Source organism: Pinus tabuliformis, chromosome 2_2 (assembly GCF_031772625.1).
Source record: "Pinus tabuliformis cultivar Carrire ecotype Pingquan chromosome 2_2, CPIR1, whole genome shotgun sequence".
NCBI lineage: Eukaryota > Viridiplantae > Streptophyta > Pinopsida > Pinales > Pinaceae > Pinus > Pinus tabuliformis.
Window position 1 is genome coordinate 77,950,304 of NC_142300.1, and position 26,818 is coordinate 77,977,121.

General features: G+C 40.1%; 1 protein-coding gene across 1 annotated transcript in view; it reads left to right on the forward strand.

Moving 5' to 3' along the window:
- The window catches only part of LOC149191530 (Ribosomal protein L20), a 79,917-nt gene extending 56,320 nt beyond the window's left edge, over nucleotides 1–23,597 (forward strand). The window contains exon 2 of the mRNA XM_089404313.1: nucleotides 23,037–23,597. Within this exon, the coding sequence (XP_089260439.1) occupies nucleotides 23,037–23,219 (183 nt within the window). The 3' untranslated portion in view covers nucleotides 23,220–23,597. The remainder of the gene's footprint in view (nucleotides 1–23,036) is intronic.
- The last annotated feature ends 3,221 nt before the right edge of the window (nucleotides 23,598–26,818 follow it).

Genomic DNA, 26,818 nt, shown 5'->3' on the forward strand with positions numbered 1-26,818 from the left:
TTTTATCTGACTGTTTGAAAGCCGAAGTTGACTGAAATTGACCGATTTTCTGAGGGTCAAATCTGTCCTGTTGACTAGCGTTGACTTTTCTGGTTAGGGCTCTTTTGCTGCTGTTATAAATTATCAGATTTGTAAATTGTGCTATCTCTCTCTGCTGAACTATTGAAGACTAAAAGAAGATTTGATCAAGGGTTTCCCCACATTGGGGTTTGTCCTTGGTTGGTGTCACATCTTGTGTCCTCTTGTCTTGGCTTGTCTTCTACTGTTTATGTTTATGTTCTATCTGCATTTTACTATCATGTTGATGTGATTGCTAATCTGAATATTGATATTGGGCTAATAAAGGAATTGAAGTAAAATTGCTCTAAAGCATAGAACTTACCATTGTTGCCTAAAATTAACAGAAAGAGAGTAGAGTGGCCTTACCTTCCAGTTGGGTTTTCTCTTGAAAGGGTATCCCAGGTTATACTTCGTGTCAAATTGTGGTTTGAAGGTTTTTATTTTGCTGTTATCTATTTTCTACATAATTATAATTTGCATGCATACGCAATAAACAATAATTTACAGATCCAGAAATCTAAAGAGAAATAAATCCTCATAGTGTAGATTTCAGATTTTTAAGTATAATTTATCAGATTTGTTGTGACACATTGTCCAGTGGAATATCCATGGCAGGTTACGGATCTTAACTTGTTGGTTCTGTTCTTAAATTTTAGGTGTGGTTTTCAGAATTGAGCTTCTGTTGTGCTAAAAAACTTCTTCATGGCCTCTCAGTGCCCATTGAATTTCATGTGGCTCTCTGTAGTCCATCTGTATATTGGCACAGTCCAAGGTCAAATGCAAATTGGAATTCCAAATATTGCCTGTAAATGCCTGCTTTAGTTTCTCTGTGAATATCATTGAAGCCTAGAACACGACTGTATACTACGAATGGTAAACACCACATAGGGGTACACTTTCCAAGAAGAACAGAAAAAGCCATGTAAGTCTAGTGTGGAACTAATGAAGCCAGAAGGTCACCATGTATAATCAAGCCACTCTGATTAAAAGGGGCAATTCCTTTTACTCCCACAAGCCCTCTAAACAGTCTTGGCTGAAACCAAAATCAAAGAAGCAATCACCCAATAGAACATAATTTTCAGGGTATATTCCAAATCAAGGATAAAACAGAACCCTCTTACTGGGTGACTGAAACCACTTTGAACTCCTCTGTACTGGAACAAGAAACAATCCCCGATGCTATACTTCTTTTAGAGAAAATGAAGGACAAAGGTGGTGGCATACCCGTTTTCCAGAAGAGAAGCAAAACCATGCAAGCAAGCCAACTCAAATAGCTGAAATTCATCAGGCCAAAATTCAATCCTATAAGCCAGTTTTTCCATGCCAGAAAGCAGGAGCTTGTAGCCATAATCTCATAATTCTGAGGAGGAATACCTCCCATGGGTTCAAATTCGTGTGGGGTGAAGCATTTGGGTATGTGAGGGAGGGGAGAAGTCTCTTCTCATCACACACACTGTCATACAATGGATTTACCAGAAGATTTGCCATGTTCCTCTTTAGATGGTTGAAATATGCTATGTCCTTCATGACATTATTGAGGGAATGTTTGATTCCCTAACTTGCCATTGAAAACAATGTCCCCCACTTTTAATATGGTGGCCTGAGTAGCATAAATGTTTGTGAGAGCATTATTCTCCCTTAGTACATGGAAGAAGTTAATGCAAGAGGGTTTTTGGATTCATGTTTTACCTGCTCTAACATTGTAGCCAAAAGAGTGTCCTTTGTGATAGGATTCTAGACCATGTGCCTTATTACATTCTTGGAGACCCCCACCACATTAAGTTTTTGAATGCCAGAGTCAATGGCAATTTTTAAACCTAGCAATAACACATAGACTTCAGCCTGATTATTTGATGTGATACCGAGACTCCGAGTGAATGAAAATTCTGTTGTTCCTGTGAGGACAAAATATTTGGGTAGACTTCCTAGCTATATTACATAGCGGGTTAGGGCATAGGGGGCCAAGGGAATGGATTTCATGGATGTTCAGAGAGACCAACGAATTTTCAGGGAACAACAAAGGGGATGACAGGGTATGGGACATAGGGAACTGAACCATGTTTGAAGAGTGAAATGAAATTTATGGTACATAAAGTATTGTTGTTAAGTGCCTCTTATTACCTGTTGTAATGATAATGATAAAAATTCTTGCTTGTGACCATATATTGTAAACTGTTATAATTGCATTTCAAGTGTAGATAGATATAACATCAAGCATGTTTATTATAATGTTATTCAAGGATCAGAAGAATCTAATCATTCCCATTTAGCAGTCCAGCTCATGGATTGCTTTACTCGAGTTTAACTATGTCTGGTACCCGGACATTTGATGAGAAATTCATATCAGATGATACTACCCCATAGAGGATGTCCTAGGCATCACCTGTGAGGGTTGAGGGATGCCCCTGCGGCCCTAGTCAGGGGATTCCCTGAGATATCTCTTTGTGCAGGGTACAAACCCTGGTTAGAGGACTTCCCCAATGATCCCTTCCATTTCAGGACAGCAGGGTAAATCCCAATCTGTTTGACTGCCCTTAGGATGTAACATGCAGGGGGTGTCTCCATGGAGCACTATTGCTGAGGAAACTTCAGGAAACAGAAAAAACATCAAGAAAGGAGTTTTGAAAATGGGAAGGAAATTTCAAATTTGTTAGTAAGTTCGATAATCTTTTACACATCAACATAAGAAAAAAATGAATTTGTATTTTTGAGTTTTTCATGCTCTAGAAAGGTTGGTTTAAGGTAATGGGGTCTCCTTTTAAAACTTCCACTAAAATTTGAAACAAAAGGTGAAAATGGCAAATTTCGTCAATTTCTGGCCTCCCAAAATGTCTCAGAAACATTTTTTGAAATTGAGTCATTGGAAACCAGAAATACATTCCAGATTGACCAGAAATGGTTTCCGATGTTCACTATTAGCACGGGCAGCATTAAATGATCGTAATATAAAAGTATGTTACTGATAATTTGAATCATCAGTCAATCATATTCTGTGTGCCAAATTCACAGAGATTATTATGAGCAATTTATTCATTTCTTCTCATCTTTAAACCATATTACAATTGACCTCGGCGTTAGTGCTCAGAACACGGTGCTTGTTTTCTGATTGTTGCTGTCAGTCTTGTCAATCTCAATTCAGATCTAACCTTTGGAATTTACTTAAATGGTTCAATATCTGATTTGCACAAAACTTGGAAACAGCAACAGCATCAGAAATATGACTCCCCAAAATATTAGGAAACGACCAATCGAAAAAAGGAAAAAACTCTAAAATATTCAAAGGAGTAGATAATGTTTTTAATAGCAAATTATCACAACTAATTAATGATAAACATAGGAAACAAATTAAAATAAATAATTTATATGTTAAATCCTATACAGAATTATGCTATGCAATTCCCAAAATTAGCCTTGTAGATTACATTATATATGCCAAAATAAAAAAAATTATTTCACTTAGCTCTAAAAATCTTCAGCATTTGATTTGAGTCACCATCTAATCCTTTTCTTAGGTGTGGTTATTTGGTTTGCTCACAACCTTTGGTGTGGTTTTTTGGTTTGTTCACAACCTTCAACCCCATGTTCACCTTTATGCAATAAACGCTTCTTCACACTTGTGTAAGTACCCTGGAAGTGTTTCCTACAAGTGTGAACTGCCATTTCTAAGTGTAAACCTGAAAATGTCTTGTTGTTTTCACCTACCTCCAAAGGAGATAATATGCATTCATTCTGCCTGGTTTATTTTGTTTGAAGAGCAGAATTGACGACAGTTTGTGAGGCCATGGATGATGAAAAATCAGAGAAAGAATTCCCAAGACGAGCCATGATCCGCAACACTATTTTCATGTTTCCCACTCATGTAACTGCTGAAGAAATGTCTGTCAAGGCTGCAGAAGTTGCTTGCAGTCCTTCACTGCTGTTATTGGTGTAGAAAGTGCTTGCTGGCCTTTTCAAGCTGAAACCTGCAATTCAAAGTGAGGAGAAAAGGAAACATGGGCTTCTTTTATAAAGAAAAGGCCCTGCTTAGGATTTCTTTTATTTTTTTTTTTCATTGAAAATTCTAATATTTCTTCTTATTGTAATTAATCCTGTTATTTATTTATTTATTAAATTTCCCAATTTGTGGGGGCCTTGTAGGTCTCACATGCCCCCAATCTTGCATTTTCTGGCCAGAAACGATCTGGAAATGCATAAATGTCCCAAAGCACGTAACCTGAAATATTTCCCTGTTTCTGCCCAGTTTCAGTGCTCTTCTGGTATCTAAAACATTTCTGGGCACCGAAAGGGGCCAGTGCAGGGTCTCACTCAAAACTAGTTCAATATTTATAGATGGCCTTCCTCTAAAATGGCTGAAAGTCTTAATTTCAGAAAGTTCTTTGTAATCAGGATGTGTCAGAGTTTGGTTTTACACAGTAATTTCTGATGCAAGATACTAGTATTTCAAATTTATGAGTTTTGCCTAACATTTTAAAATGGATAGCAGTCCCAGTAGAAAAAATGCCGGAGGACGGTTGAAGTTAAATCCTTTCCACTGTGGAAGCTCCAACATTGTATGTGCTAGATATGTATTGAGATGGGAAACATGAGTTCTAGAACTTTCTCCCTCAGCAGTAACTTGGTCATTAGGTGCTTCCAAAGTTCTTAAATACATGCTACGGGCCTTTTAAAGGATCTCAATTTAAGATCAGGGGTGATCTATTTGTTTCCAAAATCCAGAAAGTCATTTGCACTTCACCCTTTCAGTTGTGCCTCAGAATTTCAAGGTCACTCAAATGAAAAGTTGAAGTCTCCGGGCATAATGTTAGCAGTCCGACAAAGCACAGATAAGAATACCAAGTGAGAACACATCTAAGCCGACACTGAATTACAGAAGATAACCATCAAAAGAAAGCATTCACATACCACTAGTGCACAATATATTGATGTCAAAGCTTACCCTTAATTAAGAGGTGGCTTGGGTATATTGTGCCGATTCAATCTACCTACTTCCAAATCCTTCTGTAAAATAAGGACTAAAGGGAGAAAGTACAAGCTTTGCTTGTGATAGAGGACATGGTCCCTGTAACAAGCCCTTTTGAACAAGGACCATTTTACTGGCAAACAGTCCATTTTCACATAAAAAGGTAACAATGAAAATTGAACTACCGATGCTCCACCTTTGTCAACCAAATGCAATTGAGAATCAAGTGTCATGGGGGATTTTTTTTTATTTTAATTTGTAATACACAGGAGTGTCATCAATCTGGAGAAGGATAAATATGTTACTCCTTAAAGGAAGTCTTTGATTATCAATATTTCCACAAGCAAATGTGTTCATCGTGGAGGTTAAGTACTTCAAATGAGAGACTGTTAAAGATCATATCTTTCCCAGTGCAAACTAAAACTAAAACTAAAATTTAGGTTTTTTGTGTACTTCGAATTCCAAACGAAACTAACTGGTCATCTTTGGACTGATCTTTCTGTCTTGCTGTTTCTTTCCATGTGTAAACTAAAACTAAAACTAAAACTTAGGTTTTTTGTGTACTTCGAATTCCAAACGAAACTAACTGGTCATCTTTGGGCTGATCTTTCTGTCTTGCTGTTATGAACCTAATAATCTGACACTGTAACTAAAACTCTGATATGAATTTGCACTGGAGCTTCGACACTGTTATGAGGATAAACCCTTATCGACAGATGGATTGCACTAAAAATTAACTGACATGGTCTGCAACAGAGGATCTAGTATGATCAGTTTACAGTGGTGATCAGTTGTAAACTCAGCCATAGTAGACATATAATAGCATTCACAAACTAGAGCAACCTTAGATTTGAACTTGAAAAAGAGTTATGTAACCTTTAGCAAGGACATAACCATTGTTAAATCTCAAATTAGATGCCAACGTAGGCAAACTCCAAGAGCAGTATGGGCGCTGCACCTGCCCAGATGCATAGTCTCTTAGTGATGATTCATACAAAACATTCTCCAAAAACATACTCTACTCTAAGGCCTAAGTAACCTAATAAAGTTAGAACCTTGTACATATTTTCTATCGTGCAAAGAAGTAACCACTGAGTCATTTGCTCAGTAGAAGCTGATGTTCCTGGAGAAATTTTCAGTCATAGGTATCAAGACAATGCTTAAGCTGGCATTGTAAACAATTTCATGGGATTAAAAGGATTTCCAATTCAATGCTTATTTAGGAGAGTGGAAACAACACTGAAAGCAAATTGATGCCTTGAATCTCATAAACAAATATTTTCATTTGCAATGTGTATCAGTGCCTCACACTCAACTGCAAGTAGACAACTTACAGGAATCTGATATTTTTCTCTCTAAGGCGTCATTAGTGCAATATATGTATTTTGTATGATCTTTATAACTAATTGATAGCGTTGCACTCAATTTCTGGTAACCACAAGCAAATACTCCAATCATTTATGCTCCTTGAGGCCATGCTTTTCCACCAGTTTATGTAATGTCCTCTTCAAATTGAGAATTAATGAGAGACAAAGTAGCCTTTCGATCCCTGTAGGCTATATCCTCAATAAAGGGGAAAACCCCAAAATACCCAATGTCTTGGCGGGTTTTGGGGCAGCTGGGCAAAGAAACGCAAAATTGGTGGTTTGAAGTAAGATTTACTCAATCAATTAAGAAGAAGAGATCCCTTTAGGAAATCTATAAATACAAGGGGGTTGAATTCACTTTGGATCATCATTTGTGGATCAATTCATTTGTTTCTTGAGCATTAGCTATGAGGGTTTTAAGACCCCTTTCTTCTTGTCAATTTTGGTGGTGAAAGATTCCACCCTAATCGACACCATTCTATCTTTTTCCTCTGTTCTGGCACAGGAAAACTATTTGGAGAAGCAACGAGATATTGTGGTTCCTGATCATTGTTTGGCACAGGAATATCGATCTAGAAGGGCAACAAATCTTTTAATTCCTTGTTTTGGCATAAGTCGACCGTGTGGAAGGCAGCGAGGATTTTGTTTGTGTTTGTTCTTCTTGTTTTTGGTCCAGGGTTCCTGTTCATTTGGAAGCAGTGAAGTCTTTCCTTTATCCTGAAATAGATTGAACTCTTCTCTGGTGTAGAATCTGGGCAGATATATGCAAGTCACTAACCCTACGCTAGACGAATTTCTTGAGGATATTCAAATTGTAGAGCCTGTGGTCAGGTGCATCAAAGAATCGAGGAATTGCAAGCATATATAAATTCCCTGAGTTAAGCGAGGGTTCTGAGTTCTGGAGAAACTGCGAGAGGGTCCTTTCCATAACAGTTTGAACTTTGAATATATCTTGAGGGTCTAAACCCAGATCGGTGGCAAAGGTTTGAAGATGACAGGCCATTCCGGTGGTTTTTGAGCATTTTCAGACAGACACGAGGAGTCCAGATTGCGCTGCTTGGGAATCATTTGTGGGAGTTGGAGAGTTAGGATTTTTCTGATGCAAATTTATGAACGAACTCAGAACAGGACGACCACGTCTACTGAATTCAACTGCATCTCATAAGTTTGCATGAAAAGTTCAAATACACATAGTATCCTCGGCCCTGTGTAGTAATTGTCGAGTCTATGGAGTTCAGAATAGTTGGATCTGTATTAGAAGCTGGTCAAGTCAACATAGTATAGTCGGGTTTGTGTAATAATTCAGTCTGTTGAATTCAAAGCAGTTGGATTTGTATTGAACTCATTTAATAGCGGGGCATTGGATCGGTTAACCAGTATTGCCCCTTTGATTGATTAAAGCATGATAGTATATTGTATTGATGTATGTGTTACTGGAAACAATATTTTGTGCAGGAATGGCTTGTTAGCTTGTAAATAAAAAGAAATTTGTTGAACTGTTAAGAAGCCCTAGCCAAAACATAAACTCTAGTTATCTGAGAACCCTAGTCAAATTGCCCTAATATATTACAGTTGTATCAAAGCATTGGAATCCTGCCAGCATGTGAGTATATAATCTTTGTATGCTTCCTCGAGATACAAGTAATGTTACAGTCAGAAAGAATAAGGTTAATCACAGAACAACCATGGAGGGTAAGGAAGAACGAGGAGATCCAGATGCCAAGGAGCTCTTACATGTACTGTTGCATGGACAGACAGAAATAACAAATATGATATTACAAGGGCAGCAGCAAGGACAACAGTTGATGCAAACATTGGCCCAAGGATAGCAACAACTTGCTCAATTGGTGACTCATCTCATAGGAAATCAAAATGTTGATTGCAACAACAGAACTAACATGGGCGGTAGTGGGAATCATACCCCTGGCCCCCCTAACACCAGAGAAACCAATGAAAGAAGTCACTGATTTTTATTTCCTCAATTCACAAATAATCAAGTCGCAAAAAACCAAGAAGCTGTCGAACCAAATAGATTGCTGGACAGTTACTTTTGGGAATATGTAGCACTAGAAGAAAATACTTGAGCAACCATGACCTTCAATGAATATAGTAATTTCAGATTCAGAAACAGACCCAGGGGACAACCTAATTCTGATCTAATATGCAAGGTAAGTAAACTTTCCCTCCCCTCATTTGATGGATCATCTAAATGTACAACAAGGGTTTGGGTGCAAAAATTGGACACCTACTTCAGGCTCAATCCTATGGCAGAAATAGACGTGATCCAATTTGCTACATTACATCTAGAAGGGGAAACACATGAATGGTAGTATCATGGTCTAGTAACTTTGGGGCATGCCAACATCACTTCTTATGAAGATTTTACACAAAGGCTGATAGAAAGATTTGATCGGAAGAACCCATACATCCACTTTAGAGAATTGGCGCTACTCAAATAGATAGGATCACACAAAGAGTTCATTGCGGAATTCGAACGAATCGCTGTCATGGTGGTAGATATATCCGAAGAAGATTGGTCATACTTTTTACAAAAGCCTTATCTGAACCCCTACAAAGCTGGGTCAAGGCGTTTAATCTTGCAACCCTTCAAGGTGCCATCAAGAAGACTCGAGACATGGGAAATGCAGCAACTAAAGTTAAGACTATATCCAAGCCTCCAATTCCTCAAAAAGAAAAGGAGAAGAAACCCTTTCAAAGGGATTGGCCCAAAAGAGACAGGTTGGATGTTGAAACTCGAAGCGAACTAAGGCGGAAGAAGCTATGCTTCAATTGCAAGGAACGATGGGAACAAAGACATTGTTGCTTGGGAAAGGGAAAGATTCATTACATCGAAGTGGTCTCTGATGACGAGGATGAAGGAGAAGAACCCACTTCAAATGATGATAAAGAAACCCCTTCTAAAGTCAAGCCGAGCAGTCCAAAGGAAGAACCACCACAGGAGGAAGCTAAAAAAGAGGAGAAAACCCAACGAAGAGAAGAAGTTCCGATGACAAGTTAAGATTCAGGAACCCCTAGATATTACATTTTCAGGATCAGGGGAGTCGTCAAAGAACAACGCATCAAAACATTAATTGGTGGAGGAGTTACACACAAGTTCATTAATGCAACAATAGTAGCAAGGAGAGGACTTCCCACTAAAGAATTTGAGGGCCTTGACGTGATAGTAGTAGATCGATACAACTTGAATTGCACGCAGATGATTCCAGGTTTGAGTGCAACACTCGGTGATTATACTTTCACTAGTGACTTTTATCTAATAGATATTGCAGATAATAAGATATTAATACGGTATTGGGAGTTCAATAGTTATATTCGTTGTGGGAAGCACACTATGGACTACCAAGCTTTGGAAATGGAATTTAAAACCCCTAATGGTAGTTAGGTAGTTTTGAGGGTCATGACTAATGGAGGCCATATTTAGGCCCAATGATGTAGCATATGCAACAAAATGTGAGATTACGAGCCAAAAGACTCCCAACAATGACAGACCATAGTACAAAGCAGACTTTCAATGAGTGTTGGACAAGCATGGTCAGGTATTTGGTGATATTCCCCTAGGATTGCCTCCTAAAAGAGGATTTGAACATACTATAGAATTGGTAAAAGGGGCCAAGCCAGTAATCACCACACATATCGGCGCCCAAAGAAATTTAAGGACAAGATAGAAAAGACCATACAAGAATTGTTAGTGATGGGACACATTAGACCCAACTCAAGTCCGTTCGCCTCATTAGTGGTTTTGGTGAAAAAGAAGGATGGCATGTGGAGAATGTGTATTGATTACCGAGCTCTCAACAAAAAAAACCATAAAGAACAAGTACCCTATTCCTAGGATCAATGAGTTACTAGATGAGCTATATGGAGCAATATACTTTTCAAAGATTGACCTACGATTAGGGTATCATCAAATAAGAGTTCGAGAGCAAGATGTGCCAAAAACAACATTTTGGTGTGATTATGGACACTTTCAGTTTCTAGTCATGCCATTTGGGCTAACCAACGCCTTTGCATCTTTTGATCTGGACCTATGCAGGAACGCAACAGAATATAGATATAAACATAAACACAAAGATGCAACATAAATAAATCTTCATTTCATTAATATCAAAGAACTAAAAGATGCTTACATATAGAATGGAAATAAACTATCTCGGGCGACGATAGTTTATCTCTGAGAAGAGGTGTGGCAACTACATGTCTCTGAACTGTGTTACAATGAGGGTCAAGGGCCTTTTTATTAGTGAACAAAAAAGAGGAACCCTAAATAACCAAAACCCTAACCCTAGGAGATGGAACACCAAGAGTTTGTGGGCCTCGTTGGGGTTAGTTGGGAAGCCAACTTCCCAGGGTCGTAACTTGGTCATATGATCTCTGTTTGGTGCGTAGAATACCTCATTAGAAAGGTTTCTAAGAGTAATACAAGGCGTGTGGTAGGTTATGAGCCTACTGTGGACCTAAAAAAAAGCCGTTTAGGGGGTCAAAACAACTTTGGAAGTTTAGGACCCAAAAAACTGCTAAAAATAGTAAATGCTACTATAATCAAGGAAACTGATGAAACCGACTGGAGGTCTAGGTGGAATAGGCGGGTGGCCACCAATATCCACCTGGATCAGTCCTCCCCCCTTAGGAAGCAATGGTCCCCATTGCGTGTAGAGCCTCCATGAGGTGAGGAAATTTCTGTTGAACCTGGTCCCTGGTGAGCCACTTGCCCTGGTGAAGGAGTTGGCCTGCTTTGACAACTCGATATAGTTGGATCCTTTGTTGACAAGTGTTCTTGATCTGTGTGTCCATGATCCTATCAATTATGGCTTGTTCGATACAACTTGGGTTGAGCTCTGTTGGCGTCAACAACTCAGCAACGTCGGATGTGTCCAACAATGGGGGAAAGTAGGGTCGCAACCCATCCACATTGAATACTGGGTGCATGCTAAGGAACGGTGGAATGTTGAGCTCGAAAGCATTGCCCCTTCAACCTTAGTGATGGTTTAAGGCCCATATCAGAGTGGGCGAAGCTTGTGGTGGGCCCTAGCGAGGCGCTCCTTTTACAAATGTAACCAAACTTTGTCGCCCACCTAGAACTTTTGTGGCACTTGACGCTGATCATGACGCTGTTTTTACTTAGCATTTGCTCTGTCCAATATGTCATGGACCTCCTGGCGGATGTGCTGGATATGCTCAATGAAGCTGTTAGCCCTGTCAGTGTCAGACTGGACATGAGCCGAATCTGCCTGAGTAGCTGCAAATGGTATGGCAACATGAATGGGACATAGTGGCTGGAATCCAAATCCCACTTGAAAGGGGCTGTGGCTAGTTGAGCTGTGGAGAGCCTTGTTGTAGTTGTGTTGGACATAGGGGAGGCTCTCATCCCATGTGCGTGGGTGCTTCGAGTTGTACATGCGTAGGATGTGCATGATCATCCTGTTGACGACCTCTGTTTGGCCATCAGTTTGGGGGTGGAAGGCCGTGGACTTAGTGAGCTTGGTATCCAACAACGACCAGAGGCTTGACCATAATGCGCTTAGGAACTAAGTGTCTCGATCTGAGTAATGGACTGTGGGATCCCAAAGGTTATCCATACTCGTTCAAAGAAGAGTTTGGCAGTGGCTTCTGCTGTGATACTCTTCTTGCGGGTCGCCAGAATGGCCATCTTAGAGAATATATTGATGACTGTGAAAACATAGTCGTTGCCATGCTTGGTGGAAGGAAAGCTTGACTTGTAATCCATGGAGATGGATTCCTAGGGTCGGCTAGGAGTCGACAAAGGAGTATACAGGCCTTGCTTTTTTATTGTAGGTTTGGCAATGGCGCAGGCAGTGCAGGATCTGATGTACTTCCCAACATCTTGTTGAAGGTTCGGCCAATAAAAATACTTTTGCAACACTGCCACTGTCTTTTCTACCCCAAAATATATAGCTACCTGACTGTAGTGCGCCTCCCAAATCATCTTGGCATGCTCGCTTGAAGGAACACAAAGGTGTCCTAGGTGGTAACAGCGTGTCCTGGAGGTGAAAATCTGGGACTTGCTTACCTTCCAGGAGCATTTGGTATGTGGTGCTGAATTCTGGATCACTCTTGTAAAGATGCGGCCATCCTGAAGTCTCATGTCCACAAGAGTCGAGCACAGTTGTCAACGCCATAACTGGCGATCGGCTGAGGCAATTTGCAACATTATTGGTTCTGCCCTTCTTGTACTTAATGTTCAAATGGAACTGTTGCAAGAGTCGAGCACAGTTGTCAGCGCCATAACTGGCGATCGGCTAAGGCAATCTGCAACATTATTGGTTTTGCCCTTCTTGTACTTAATGTTCAAATGGAACTGTTGCAAGGGTCGAGCACAGTTGTCAGCACCATAACTGGTGATCGGCTGAGGCAATCTGCAACATTATTGATTCTGCCCTTCTTGTACTTAATGTTAAAATGGAATTGCTGCAGATATGTGGACCATTTCTAATGGTGATCTTTCTGCAATTTTACTTGTGTTTGTATGAACTGCAAGGGTCAGTGGTCTGTGTGGATGACCGTTTCTTTCCCCAGAATGTAATGCTTCCATTGTCAACAAACCTGCACAATGGAATACATCTCCTTGTCATAGGTGGGATACTTTCGGACTGTATCTGAAAGTGTCTCACTGTGATATGCCACCGGATGCCCCTACTGGGTAAGAACTGCACCAACAACATAGTTGGAGGCATCTGTCTCAATTCTGAATGGTCGCTGCAGGTTGGTAATGTGAGCACTGGTGAAGAGCAGAGGCAATGCTTCCACTCGGCAAACGCCTTTAGTTGGGATTCGGACCAAAAGAACTTTGCTTCTGCTCCGCCCTTGGTGACTTGACTCAAAGGCTAAGTGATATGAGAGAATCACAACACGAAACTGCAATAGAAATTGGCAAGACCCAGAAAGCTACGAAACTCTATTAGAGTGGTTGGGGTTGGCCAATCACGAATAACTTGTATCTTGGTTGGGTCCACATGCACACCTTGCTCATCAATGTTGTACCCCACATATTGAACCTGGGTCTTACCAAAAGTGCAATTTCTCCAAATTGACACGATTGGTGTTGTTGCAGGGTTTGGAGGGCCTGTCGGATATGGTGTATGTGCTCTTCCCAACTCTGGCTAAAGATCAGGATGTCGTCTAGGTACACTACCACGAACGAGTTGGTGAAGGGTCATAAGATGTCATCCATCAGCCGCATGAAGGTTGCGGGGGAATTTGGCAACCCGAAAGGCATGAACAACCATTTGAAAAGGCCCTCCTTGGATTTGAAGGCAGTCTTCCACACATTGGAAGGTTCAATTGGTACCTGGTGATAACCAAACTTCAAATCAATCTTGCTAAAATATTTGGCCCCCTTGAGTTGGTCCTGAAGGTCATCAATCTGTGGGATTGGATACCTATTCCGGACAATGATCTTATTTAGTGCCCGATAGTCAATACAGAGCCTCCAGGTTCCGTCCTTCTTCTATACCAACATGATTAGGCTCCCACAGGGTGATGAACTTGGCCTGATGTGCCCTTTCTGCAACAACTCCTGAATTCTCCAAAACAGAGTGTCGGTAGATTGGTCCATTGGGTATCGACACGTCCGGGGTCTGATCGATGGGGTGCTTGACCTCACAGTGTAGGGGTACCCCTGTGGGTGAGGTGAAGATGTCCTTGTACTCCTCCATGACCTTGTCCATCTGCTGCTGGCTTGCGGAGGAGCCTTGTCTGGAGGTTGTGGATGTGGCTACAATCTTCCTCTTGTTCGGAGAGCGAATCATAAGGCAGACAAATTTCTCGGTTTGGGGAACGATCTTACTGCATTGTTTAGTAGAGATCAAAGAAAGGGCGGTAGACGGTGCTACCTCTAGTATCTTGTACAATTTCTAACCCAAAGTAATAATAACAGAATGAGGTCTAGATTCATATACAACATGACGCTTCCATAGGTATGGCTGAACTAATAAAACATCACAGACTTCTAGAGGGGCAACATCGCACAATACCTCATCTGCAAAGGGCTTGATGCTATGAGGAAAACAACATCGCTGGATGACACAGACATCTCGCCCTTGGTGGAGCGACGCGATGGTGTATGACTGTGGGTGCGGCGTTGCTGGCAGCTTCAATCTCTTAACGACCTTGGCTGAGATCAAGTTCTTTTGGTTCCCGCTGTCAATGATGAATTGCACTGGCAAACCCTTTTCCCACATCTGCGAATGGAAGCGACACTCATCCTGCTCTGGATCCTGAGGTTCTGCCTTTTGGAGCTTGGCGGTGGCTACCATCGCAGTGGGTTCAACGTCAATGATCTGCTTTCCCTTGCCGGTTCCCTTGTCGGGTTCTGGCTCAGTGTCGGAGCATGCATTCATCCCTAAGTCTTTCAGCTTGGTCACCAACGTCTGCTTTGTGCGACATTTGTTTGTGTTGTGAGTGGGAGTTTTATGGAACTCACACCATTAGCTGATGTCTTTCTTCGCCTTCCCATTATTCTTGGCTTGAAACTTTGAGCAGTTGTCTTGGAGGGTCGCAGCCTGACTCTGCCCTTTGATCTATGGCTTGGGGGCGCCTTTGCTCTACTTTGGATTCGTAGATCCAAAGTCTCGCTTCTTTTGCTTGAATTTCTCCTCAATCTTGGTAGCATATCGCTATGCTGCACCAAGCGAGGAGATGTTCGGGAAATCCATTTCCTCCTGAATGTATTTGTGCAAACAACTGTGGTACTTAAGCAACAGATGTTTCTTAGAATCTTTGATACCCAACTTTGTGCGCAGGGTATGGAAAAGATTTGTTAGCTCATGCACATCTTGATCCCTTTGCTGCCACAGTGTAGTCCATTGTATGTACTTGTCCTCATAGCTCCCCACGTGGTAATATTGTTACTTGATGGCGTCTCAGAAAGAATTCCAAGTGGGAGCATCGGGAAACAACGAGCGTTCTCTTTCGTCCCTCTATTCACAGTAGGTTTCCCACTAGTCCTTGATATGGGGGGTGGCTTTGAGGAGTGCAAAAGGAATATTTTCTCTATTGGAAAAATCATGAACCGAAAAATATCCTTCCAACAGATTTAACCATCTATCTACGACCTCTGCATCTATTTGACCTTCAAATATGGGAATGTCGAAGTTGACTTGTACCTTGAAGGGAGTGGCGCCTCCAGAGTGGCTGCCAGATGAAGATGTGTCGCTTGTGGGCATCCACCGGAGGATTTGGGCAGAGTTATCCATCATTGCTTTCCTTCGTCACTCGAGGGGTTCTTCGATATTTTGAAGGGATCTCCTGCTCTCTCGTCTTTCTTTGCTTCCGGCATGGGAATCCTTCGAGGTTTGCAAGGCTGGACTTGCAAAAGTTCAACTAGTTTGAGCCCTAACTCCTTATACCCCTACCTTGTTGGGGAAATGCAAAGAAAAACAAAGAAAGAGCAAACTGCTCTGATAGCACTGATCCACACTTATGCAGGAATGCAATAGAATACAAATATAAACAATAACACAAAGGTGCAGTAGAAATAAATCTTCATTTCATTAACATCAAGAAATGAAAGATGCTTTCATATAGAATGGAAATAAACTAGCTTGGGCAATGGTAGCTTATCTCTGAGAAGAGATGTGGCGATTACATGCCTCTGAAGTCTGAACTATGTTACAATGAGGATCAAGGGCCTTTTTATTATTGAACAACAAAGGGAAACCCTAAATAAACAAAACCCTAATCCTAGGAGGTGGAAACCCAATATTTTGTGGGCCCGTTGGGGTTAGTTCGATAGCCAACTTCTCGGGGTTCTAACTTGGTCATATGATCTCCATTTGGCGCGTACGATACCTCATTAGAAAGGTCTCTTCGAGTACGACAAGATTTGCGATAGGCTCGTAGCCGTCGCTGCAAACCTCAAAAAACGCCGTTTAGGGGGTCAAGACTCAAAACAACTTTGAAAATTCAGGGCCCGAAAAGCGACTCAAAATAGTAAATGTTGCTATAATAAAGGAAACTGATGAGACTGACAGGAGGTCTAGGTGGAATAGGTGGGTGGCCACCAATATCTATCTATCTGGATCAACTTTTCATTCTTGCATGAACAATATTTTCAACAAGTAATGAGGAAGTTCTTAGTAGTGTTCTTTGATGGTCGTCTCATATATAGTAAGACATGGGATGATCAATTGGGGCATCTAGATGAAGTTTGAACATAATGCAATAACAATCACTCTATGCCCAAAGCATCAAAATGCGAGTATGGAATGACGAAAATTCTCTATTTAGGAAAATTCTTTACAATCTCAGCTGATTATTCAACCAAACAAGTAGCAGAATTGTTCTTCAAATAAATCTTCATACTCCATGGATTGCCTAAGAATATAGTCAGCGATCGAGATAGTATGTTTATGGGTGCATTTCGGCAAGAGCTTTTTAGGCTAGTGGGAACAAAATTAACCCCTAGCACTAGTTACCACCTGCAAACAAATGGCCAAACAGAAATCGTGAATAAGTGGATAGAAGGGTACTTACGTAACTATGTGATAGGTTAGCAAAAAGCGTGTATCAATGGCTGTACCTTGGGGAGCATTGCTATAATACCACTTACCATTTATCCATTGGGATGATGCCTTTCAGAGCACTATATGGGTATGATGCACCATCTTTTATCGCTAGGATTTTTGGATACAACAAGGCACCAATTGCTAAAGACTTTTATAGGAAAGTCATGACATTCTTAGGGTACTCAAGGAAAACATGCACGCTGCTCAACATCAGGAAAAGATGTATGCAAACCAACATCGAACATAACATAGTTTTGAGGTGGGCGACCTGGTTTTCGTGAGATTGTAGCCCTATAGACAGTCTACACTCAAGAAAAGCGGTGTAGAAAAGCTAAAACCAAGGTTTTATGGACCCTACAAAATTCTCTGGAGGATTGGTGAAGTGGCGTATGTGTTAGAATTACCGAGCAACTACAGAATCATAACGTCTTCCATCTGTCTTGTCTAGAAAATGCTACGGGACAGCAGGTCACCACCTCCATTGAATTGCCACTACTATACGAGGAAGGACAACTAGAATTGATTCCAGAAACAATCATGGTCATATGAGAAAATAAGTTAAGAGGACGAGTAATTCCGAAGTATCTTATTAGATGGAATAATTTACCAGAAGGGGATGCCACATGGGAGGGAGAATGAATTTTACAACACCCAGATCTGCAGTTGCTTGAGGGCAAGCAATTTTGAGAAGGGTGGATTGCAATGTCCTCTTCAAATTGAGAATTAATGAGAGATGAAGTAGCCTATTGATCCCCGTAGGCTATAGTCCTCAATAAATGGGAAAACCACAAAATACCCAATGTTTGGGCATGTTTTAGTGCAGCTGGGCAAAGAAACCCAAAATTGGGGGTTTGAAGTAAGATTTACTCAACCAATTAAGAAGAAGAGATCCCTCTAGGAAATCTATAAATACAAGGGGGTTGATTTCATTTTGGATCATCATTTGTGGATCAATTCATTTGTTTGTTGAGCATTAGCTCTGAAGGTTTTAAGACCCCTTTCTTCTTGTAAATTTCGGTTGTGAAAGATTCCACCCTAGTTGACACCACTATATCTTTTCCCTCTGTTCTGGCACAGGAAAACTATCTAGAGAAGCAATGAGATTTTGTGGTCCTTAATCCTTGTTTGGTATAGGGATATGATCTAGATGTTGAGAAATCTAGGGCATTCAAAATTAACAATTTCTCTACTTGATAATTGCTTGTGATGTTCTTTTAGTTCTTTGCTTATAGTCTTTTCTTCGTTACGTTATTATTGTGTTCTCTTCATCAAGACAATTACCAATATGCACAATAAAAGACAAGTGACACAGTATGTAGGCTTCTCAGCCAGGTTCAAAACCTCTCACCTCTTGAGAGGAAAACCCGATCAAAATTCTTCTTCTAGATCTTCAATTAATAAGTATCAAGACCATGACACAGACCCTTGACTCTAGTATCCTCCTAAGAACCTTGTCACTAACCTTGATGCTCTACCTCTTCCTTTCCTCGCCTTTCTTCTTGATCTCGAATTGCTCTCCTCGGCTTCCTTATAGAAAAACTCGGTCTCTATCCTTCACACTACTTCTTCTTGACTTCCCCTAGAGAATCTCGGTCTCTAGGCTCTTACTGGTTTCCTCTAGAGAAACTCGGTCTCTAGATCTCTTATTTCGACCTCCCAGAAGAATCCTTCTCTTGCTGCAGAAGAAACTTCACATTCGATTACCCAAAAGAAACTTTGTTGCCCTAGAAGAAAGTCCTTTTCACTGACCCGGAAGAAACTCTAACTTCGCATTACCCAAAAGAATCCTCTCTCTCCCTTCTTTGCACTTCTGTTCTCCTTCTTCTTCACACTTCTATTAGACCCTTTCTTCGCACTTCTTGTCTAAATGCAAGTCGAGTTGCTTGATCGAATTGTGTGTCTTTAAGTGAGGCCGAGTAGGCTATATATACACTTCACCACATGTCGTTTAGGCCGACATGATCACTTGAAGTTAGGCCGACTTCTTCTAGCAGCTTCTTCCATCGTTGTAGGCCGACTTAAAGAGGGCAGATGACAAGTTCTTGGAGGACTCTTTACATAGACAATATTGACCTTTTACAAGGTGTAACGTGATTTCATTACATGACAATGACTCTAACATTTTATGACTAGATGACAAAGAATTCCTAAAGACTCTCAATGGGAGTCTTGACTCAAAAACAAAATCCCTTGGTCATGAAACCCATGAAGCAAGTCAATAAAAATAATTTTATTTTTCTTGTTTACGTCTCATTACATAAAATCATATTTACATGTCATTATGAAGACCGAACCTAGTTACACTTTTCAACATTGGAAGGGTAGCAAATCTTTTAATTCCTAAATCTGGCATAGGTTGACCATCTGGAAGGCAGCGAGGCTTCTGTTTGTGTTTGGTCTTCTTGTTTCTGGTCCAGGGTTCCTGTTCATTTGGAAGCAGTGAAGTCTTTCCTTTATCCTGGAATGATTCAACTCTTCTCTGGTCCAAAATCTGGGCAGATTTAAGTAAGTCACTAAACCTACGCTAGACAGTTTTCCTGAGGATATGTGAATTGTAGTCTGTGGTCAGGCGAATCAAAGAAAACTAAGGAAATGCAAGCATATATTAGTGTTCTGAGTTAAGCAAAAGTTTTGAGTTCTGGAGAAACTGCACAAGGGTCCTTTTCATAGCAGATTGAATATATCTTGAGGGTCTAAACCCAGATTGGTGGCAAAAGTTTGAAGACGTCAGACCATTCCGGTGGTTTTTGAGCATTTTCAGAGAGACCTGAGGAGTCCAGACCAAGCTGCTTGGGAATCATTTGTGGGAGCTGGAGAGATAGGATTTTCTGAGCCAAATTTATGAACGAACTCCGAACAGGATGGCCACATCTACTGAATTCAGCCACACCTCAGAAGTTCGCACGAAAATGCAAGGAATTGTTATGAAATAAACAGGGATCTGCTGATCAAATTCACATAGTATCGTCTGGCCTGTGTAGTAATTGTCAAGTCTATTGAGTTCAGAATAGTCGGATCTGTATTAGAAGCTGGTCAAGTCAACATAGTATAGTCGGGTTTGAGTAATAATTAAGTCTGTTGAATACAGAGTAGTTGGATCCGTATTGAACTCTTTTAACAGTGGAATTGGATCAGTTAACCACAATTGCACCTTTGACTGATAAAAACATAATAGTATATTGTATTGATGAATGTGTTACTGGAAATGATATTTTGTTGAACTGTTATGAAGCCCTAACTAAAACATAAACTCTAGTTATCTGAGAACCCTAGTCAAAACTGCCCTACTATATTACAGTTTAACTATCTATTTATTCTAACACAATCAGTTTTACCAGCTGATTGCCTAATTCTCATTCGCCATATTCTCTTGTGCAGCTCCTTTCACTGTGCTATTCCTTCCAAATCAAGTGCACAACCTACTGTTTCCCTTCTCAAATCAAAACCAATTTGTTTCTTGTCAAATTCAATAAACTAAATAGTTTGCAAATCGTCACCAGATTCGTCCTAAACCCCCTGCGAATCCCGAATCCGGCGAATCCGACACGATTCGGCCCAGATTCGTGTCCAAATCACAAGACACGTCTTGTCCGTTTCGGACACGTCGTGTCCGAGGGCGTGTCACGATTTTCAAAAGTGTGTCGCGATTTTAGGACACGTGTCCGGTTTCCAGGACTCGCTAAGCTCAGCGCGAGAATGAAAAGGGCGTGTTTGCTCATTAAAATTGTCATTTGGCAAGTGATTTGTGCTGTTGGAGCAAGGAGTAAAGCATTTTGGCAGCTTCATGATCAAGTCTAGGCCCTAGTATTGATATGCTATTCATGGTAATGGTAATGTTAAATTCTTAAAGCAAAAGTGACATTCTCCTTAATCTTCATTTTCATTCTTTTACTTAAATTTTTAACATTACCATGAAATGACTCAGGATGTTTGAGAGTGGTTCCGGCCTCATTGGATTTCATATGGAGAAAGTAGAATTTTAGATTTCATTCAAAATCCAGCAGACTTATCAATTTTTCAGGATTTTAGGATTGGGGGATTGCAATGTTTCCATTGAATTTTGTCATGTATTAGGGTATGGAACTCGTATTTAATCAAGAGCACCAAACCAAGAGCTTCTAAATATGTCACTCCTGCTCTCGTTTTCGCTCCCGCTCCCTGCTTTCGCTCCCGCTCCCAAGTAACACTGTTCCTGATGATATGGGTCTGGACACCACTGTTGAGTTGGCATTGGCCAACATGGATCTCAATGATCCAGTGCTAGAGCCTGTTAGATTTGATGACTTAGAGGGGTCAACCTCCATACCAGCAGATGCAGAGGCGACTATGGATACAGCGGAGTAGGAGGATGTAGAGGAGAGCAGTGGGGACCATGATGATGGGGACAGTGATGCTGATTCAAATGCTGATTGATTCCTTGAGGCTTGTATACCTGTAGTTGTTTTATATTTTCTATTTCTATTTGCCATTGGCATTGCACCAACACTACCTATGTAACACATTTTGATTTGATGACTTAATGAGAAAACTACAGTTGTCAGTGTGTTTATCTTACTATCTTGTAGTTGTAAGTTGTCTTTCAGTTATGAATTATGAATCATGATTTGAATTTTTAATAGATTTATCATTTATGTGACCAGTACCACTGACATTTATTTGAAGATTGTATGTACTATGCATGCTAATAGCTATAGATGAAGATCTATGTTTGAAATCAATAAATTTGTATCATTAACTAAAATTTGTGTAAGAAATATGATAATATCTAATTTTTAATATATATATATATATATTTTATATATATATATATATATATTTTTTTTTAATAAAATAATATATAACGTGTCCTAACGTGTCCTGTTCCGGGGGGTCAGCGTGTCCGAATCCGACACCACGAATCTCGAATCCTATGTGTCCCAAATCCCCGTGTCAGGTGACTTAGTTGCAAATCTACTAAGAGGTCCAACAGAAACTTGTGGGAGCCAAAAACGAATAAAATAACAAGCATTACACTTCTTTACTTATGCATGTCCTGTGCCAGTGCCACATTCAGCATGCTACCGTTGAAAGATAAGAGGGAAATTGTGGAGGAAACACCCCTGTCCACTAACAACCATTTTATAGTCACTATATCAAAGATATTACGTACCTTGTTTATTGGATGAAGTGTGTCCCAGTGAAATCTTATCATATACCCAAACATTACATCATCCTTTCTAGAATTTCTTTGCAAATTTGTCATAATCAAGTAAATGATCCTCCCTTCAGGAACTTGTTTCTTTATGTGTTTCAAGTTTCAACATGTTTCTTAAACCATTAAATTCTCTCAAAACATTTAAAGAGATAAGCTAATCTTTATTGGATTTTGTTACACAATGACTGATTCTAAGCAAATGAATCCGAGTCATCTGACATTGAACATGCCAAAACTTCAGCAAGATTATGAACAAAACTCTTCAAGGATTCTGACCCATGTAAGAGAGTGAAAAGAAGAAAATAAGTAAAGTGAACTACCAGGGTGGCAAGACCAATGATAAATGAAACTTCCTAGATTGCATATGGGCATCCTTATTGATCCTTTTTATCTTTCAGGATAACCTAAGACTACCCCAGATATGTATTGGCTTCATTTGTTTTCAATGTTGCAATGACTTGGTTGTCTTCAAAGCTTTTTAAACATTCCCTCATTGCAGCAGAACATGATATCATGGATAGTCACTAGTGATTTGGGAAAATATTTTGATTTCATGTGTTTGTGTTGTTCTGTGTCTGTATTTTGCATTTCGTTTTACACTACTTGGTTAAGTTTTGAAGAAAGATTTCATGCATTTCATAATATTGGTTTAGTTCGACACGAAGGTTTCAAGTCTTTCTGGACTCATCAGAATTTGCATTTCCGTTGAGGTTGATTCAAATTGTATTTTAACTTTGATTGGACCATCATTAGACAGAAAATTTGAGTGAATCTTCATTACTTAAACATATTTGGCAATTAGTTTATCTTTACATGTTTTTATTATACTCAAGTTATTTGGAAAGTTAGCATATGATTGGCAGGAAGCATAAGTTTCTTGTATGCTAACAGTATATTGCAAGATTATGCAGGTAAATTATGGGCAGTTTATACATGGACTGACAAAAGAGAACATCCAGCTGAATAGAAAGGTTCTGTCGGAGCTCGCCATGCATGAACCATACAGCTTCAAGTCATTAGTGGACATTGCCAGGAATGCATTCCCAGGAAATAAAGTTCCACATCCTATAGATACCAAGAAACTAGAACCCTGAAGGAGTAAGATTGTCATTTTGGTTGTCTCTAAGTTACTGCGGTGATCATAACACCTGGATTAAAAGTTTAGCTTTTTGCTGTAAATGTTTCAAAGTCAATAGGATTTACAACATTTGCTGTGGTATTTTTCCCACGGGAATTCAGAAAAAAGTGTTCATGCAGAGTGATCCTCCTTTGTAGTTGCATGATTTGTATTTTGTGAAAAAACCAATTTAATCAGGGTGAAAATCCTCAGATCTAACTCTGCATAACATTGCGGAATTTAGTAGGATTCTTGGAATAATCTACTTAAAGCCATGTTTCATTTGCATTTGACATGTAAACAGAATTTAGTAGGATTCTTGAAAGAATCTTCTTAAAATCATGTTTCATTTGGATTCAACGTGTAACTAGTTATAAGATATCTCTGTGATCCTGTTTAGATTGAGATGTGCAATAAAACCTCATTTTTAACTTGTTGTATACTGCAATTCCATGTTCAATTTTGCAAATAATTCATATCTGTGGTATTAATTAGCTTTTCGCTGGTAAATTTGAGTATTGTTGTTAGACTCATACACAAAATGATAGACAAATTTAGACAATGTCTAATGACCCTTGGTTTTCATATTCCAAGTGGTCTCTTGGATTCCAATGGCTGTCCACATTCCACAGCTAAAACCCTTAGCGGATTAGGTGTTCAACATTCCTCCCTTAATCCGAAGGGGTGTATACGAGTCCAAGAAGAGAGCTATAATACAAAAATACAACAATGCATGACAGTAATAAGCTGAATGTGCTCTTTGAGATGACGGTATAAGGTGGGTGAACTCTAAGTCTCAACCGGCAGTGGTTTTAGAATGACCACTAACACTAGAACGCTTAGTGCAGTTCCTGGAACAGTTTCTAATCTGGCTAGAAGTTGAAGTCTTCTGCTAGAGGAAGTGCTCCCTAATGTTGTGAAAAGGGAGACCATTGGAGTCTCAACTCGGAACGCTTGATGCAGTCCCTTGAACAATTCCATATCTAGCTAGAAGTTGAAGTCTTTTGCTAGAGGAATGTTCTAAAAAAGGGAGACCATTGAGGTCTCAACCGGGAACCCAAATCTGGCTAGAAGCTGAAGTCTTATGTTAGAGAAAGTGTTCTGAAAAGGGAGAACATTGAGCTCTTAACACGTGGTCGTTTAAGGAAGGCCACCAACCAAAGGCATGCTCAGGGGCTTCTCTATTTCTGGCTACAACTATGAATTTGGGTATGGCCGACTCTCGCTCTAGGCTCAGGCAACAGGCTCAGGTTGTGGCTCAGGCTCCCTTGATGTATCGTTGAAGCTTGTAGATGACCATCAATTCCCCCCCCCTTCAGATACAAGGTGAGAAGATGAAGTAAACCCAACTGTAAGACTTTTTAATACTTGAGAACAAATTCCATGATATGAGCGAAATATCTTCTTTGTTGTTGAAGCCCATTGCCAAGAAGTGATCCACCCAAGATGAATCTTTGTTCTTGAAGGATGCTTGTTTCTAAAGTATTTGTTTGAATGATGAGTAGTTTTATGACATTGCTCACACGGATGAAGATCAAAACAATGATCTTTCACATGGCCAACTCTGTTACAATATTGGCATTTCACAATTTGTGGTTGTTGTGGAAGAGGAGCAGAATATGGAATAGGTGAATATGAATCGCCTTGAAGAAACCCGACACTTTGAAACTGAACGGGCTTAGAATAATCTGGAATATGAAAGGACACATCCTTGTCATATCCAAGACCAGTTTTGTTCTTGTTGTTGACAAGCTCTTCCCAAGGTCTGATGATGGGCTTGGGAAGTGCAGGCTGAATTTCTGCATCTGCATGCAAAACTACTCCTGAAATGGGCGCACGATGTGAATCAACCTCAATGTCACTGATTTGATTTGTTTCTGGTTGCTGATGTCAGTCTATCTCAAGCTCAAATAGAGGATTGTTTTGAACAAAAATCAGTTCAGAATGATGTCTACGCTGTAACTTATCTTGTTGAAGCCGTGATTCGAGCTGCCAAAATCGATCTTTTCTTGTGCATTTTGCAAGCAGGTCCGAATGTCAGAGAGAGTGCCTTCGCTGACCTTTACCCTACCATTAATAGTGGAATTTATTAGGGTATTTAGTGACTCTAATAATTCATTAATTCAGACCATTTTCATTGAAAAAATTATGTGCATGTCACAAGTACTGCTCCCAAGAATGATAAAGAAATTACAGTAATCAATGCCTGGAATTAGACCTCAAGCTCACAATTTATTGCAACACCTAAATGAAAGGCACCCTCGCACGAACAATGTAACTCAGATTTGCGCTCTCCAATCATGCAATATAGCATAGAGACATATGCGAACCAACATGAACCAACGACTTATTATATAAGCAACAATGTAGCAACAACCTTCAATGCACATATAAACCAACGAACATAATCAACCCTGGAGTGTATGTAATCAACCAACACACAAAATTCAAGAGGCACAATCAACTATTACTTTGGACACGTTTGACTGGAAACATTCAATCATGTACCAACGTTCAACATATGGCAAAGCTCAACGCATAGAATGGAGCAAGGCAACACTTGCATATATGAATATATCTCACCGCATATAACTCAAGACACTGATATAAGTAATATTCAAAGAACAAAACAATAGAATGACCCCACTGCTCAACCCACTCACTGTGATTCAACACATATGGATCAATGCACATACCAGGACTTAATTAATGCACAAAGACTCCAAACTCACGCTGTTTCAATGCAGAGAACATGAATATTGAATGCACTGCACGTTTCAATGCAGACTATGCAAATAGGTCTGCTTGTAGGCAGGCCTTCAATATTCCTTGCAACACTATACATTAGTAATTTAATATCTTTGCCAATATGTGTTTTGCTTGTCTCATTTAAAGTTTAAACTGATCATAGACTTGTCGCGTTTTTGTACAGTACAAATTGCAGAGTGTCGATTTTGACGTTGAACTTGGAAGGAGATAAGCCAAACCAAGATACCAGACAATCTCCAACACCTCTCATCAACAACATGAAGAAGCCCCCCCTCTGTCCTCTTTCAGACCACCATACTGCATTGAAAGGCCACCTTGCATTCCCTTTCACGAAACCCAAATGACCTTTGTATTATGATCATCGCAGGAAACTCAAATATTCAAGATTTTATCATGTGATTGGTCGTGATTGGCTGCTGCCTCCACAGTGTTATTGTCCTTCTCTATCATCGCAACTTTCCTCTCACATGCAACCAGACATGCAAATGGGGCTGCTTTCCTTTCCCATGCAGCTACGCTCGCAGACGAGCCCCACACAGATCGGGCAGGGGTTTTATGTGGTGTAAGTCGCAGAGAGAAAACGGTCGACGATACGATGCCTGTGCAATCTTTCCTCTTGCTCGCAACCAGGCATGTAAAGAGAATCTTGCATACATGGATAATTGCAGATAGGTACCAGTCTCACATGTCTCACAATATAGTGACGAATAGCTGTATTCCAAATCTCCATTATTGCAGATAGGTATTGGTCTCACATATATCACAATACGTGACGAATAACTGTGGGCAAAGAATAAACCACAATAC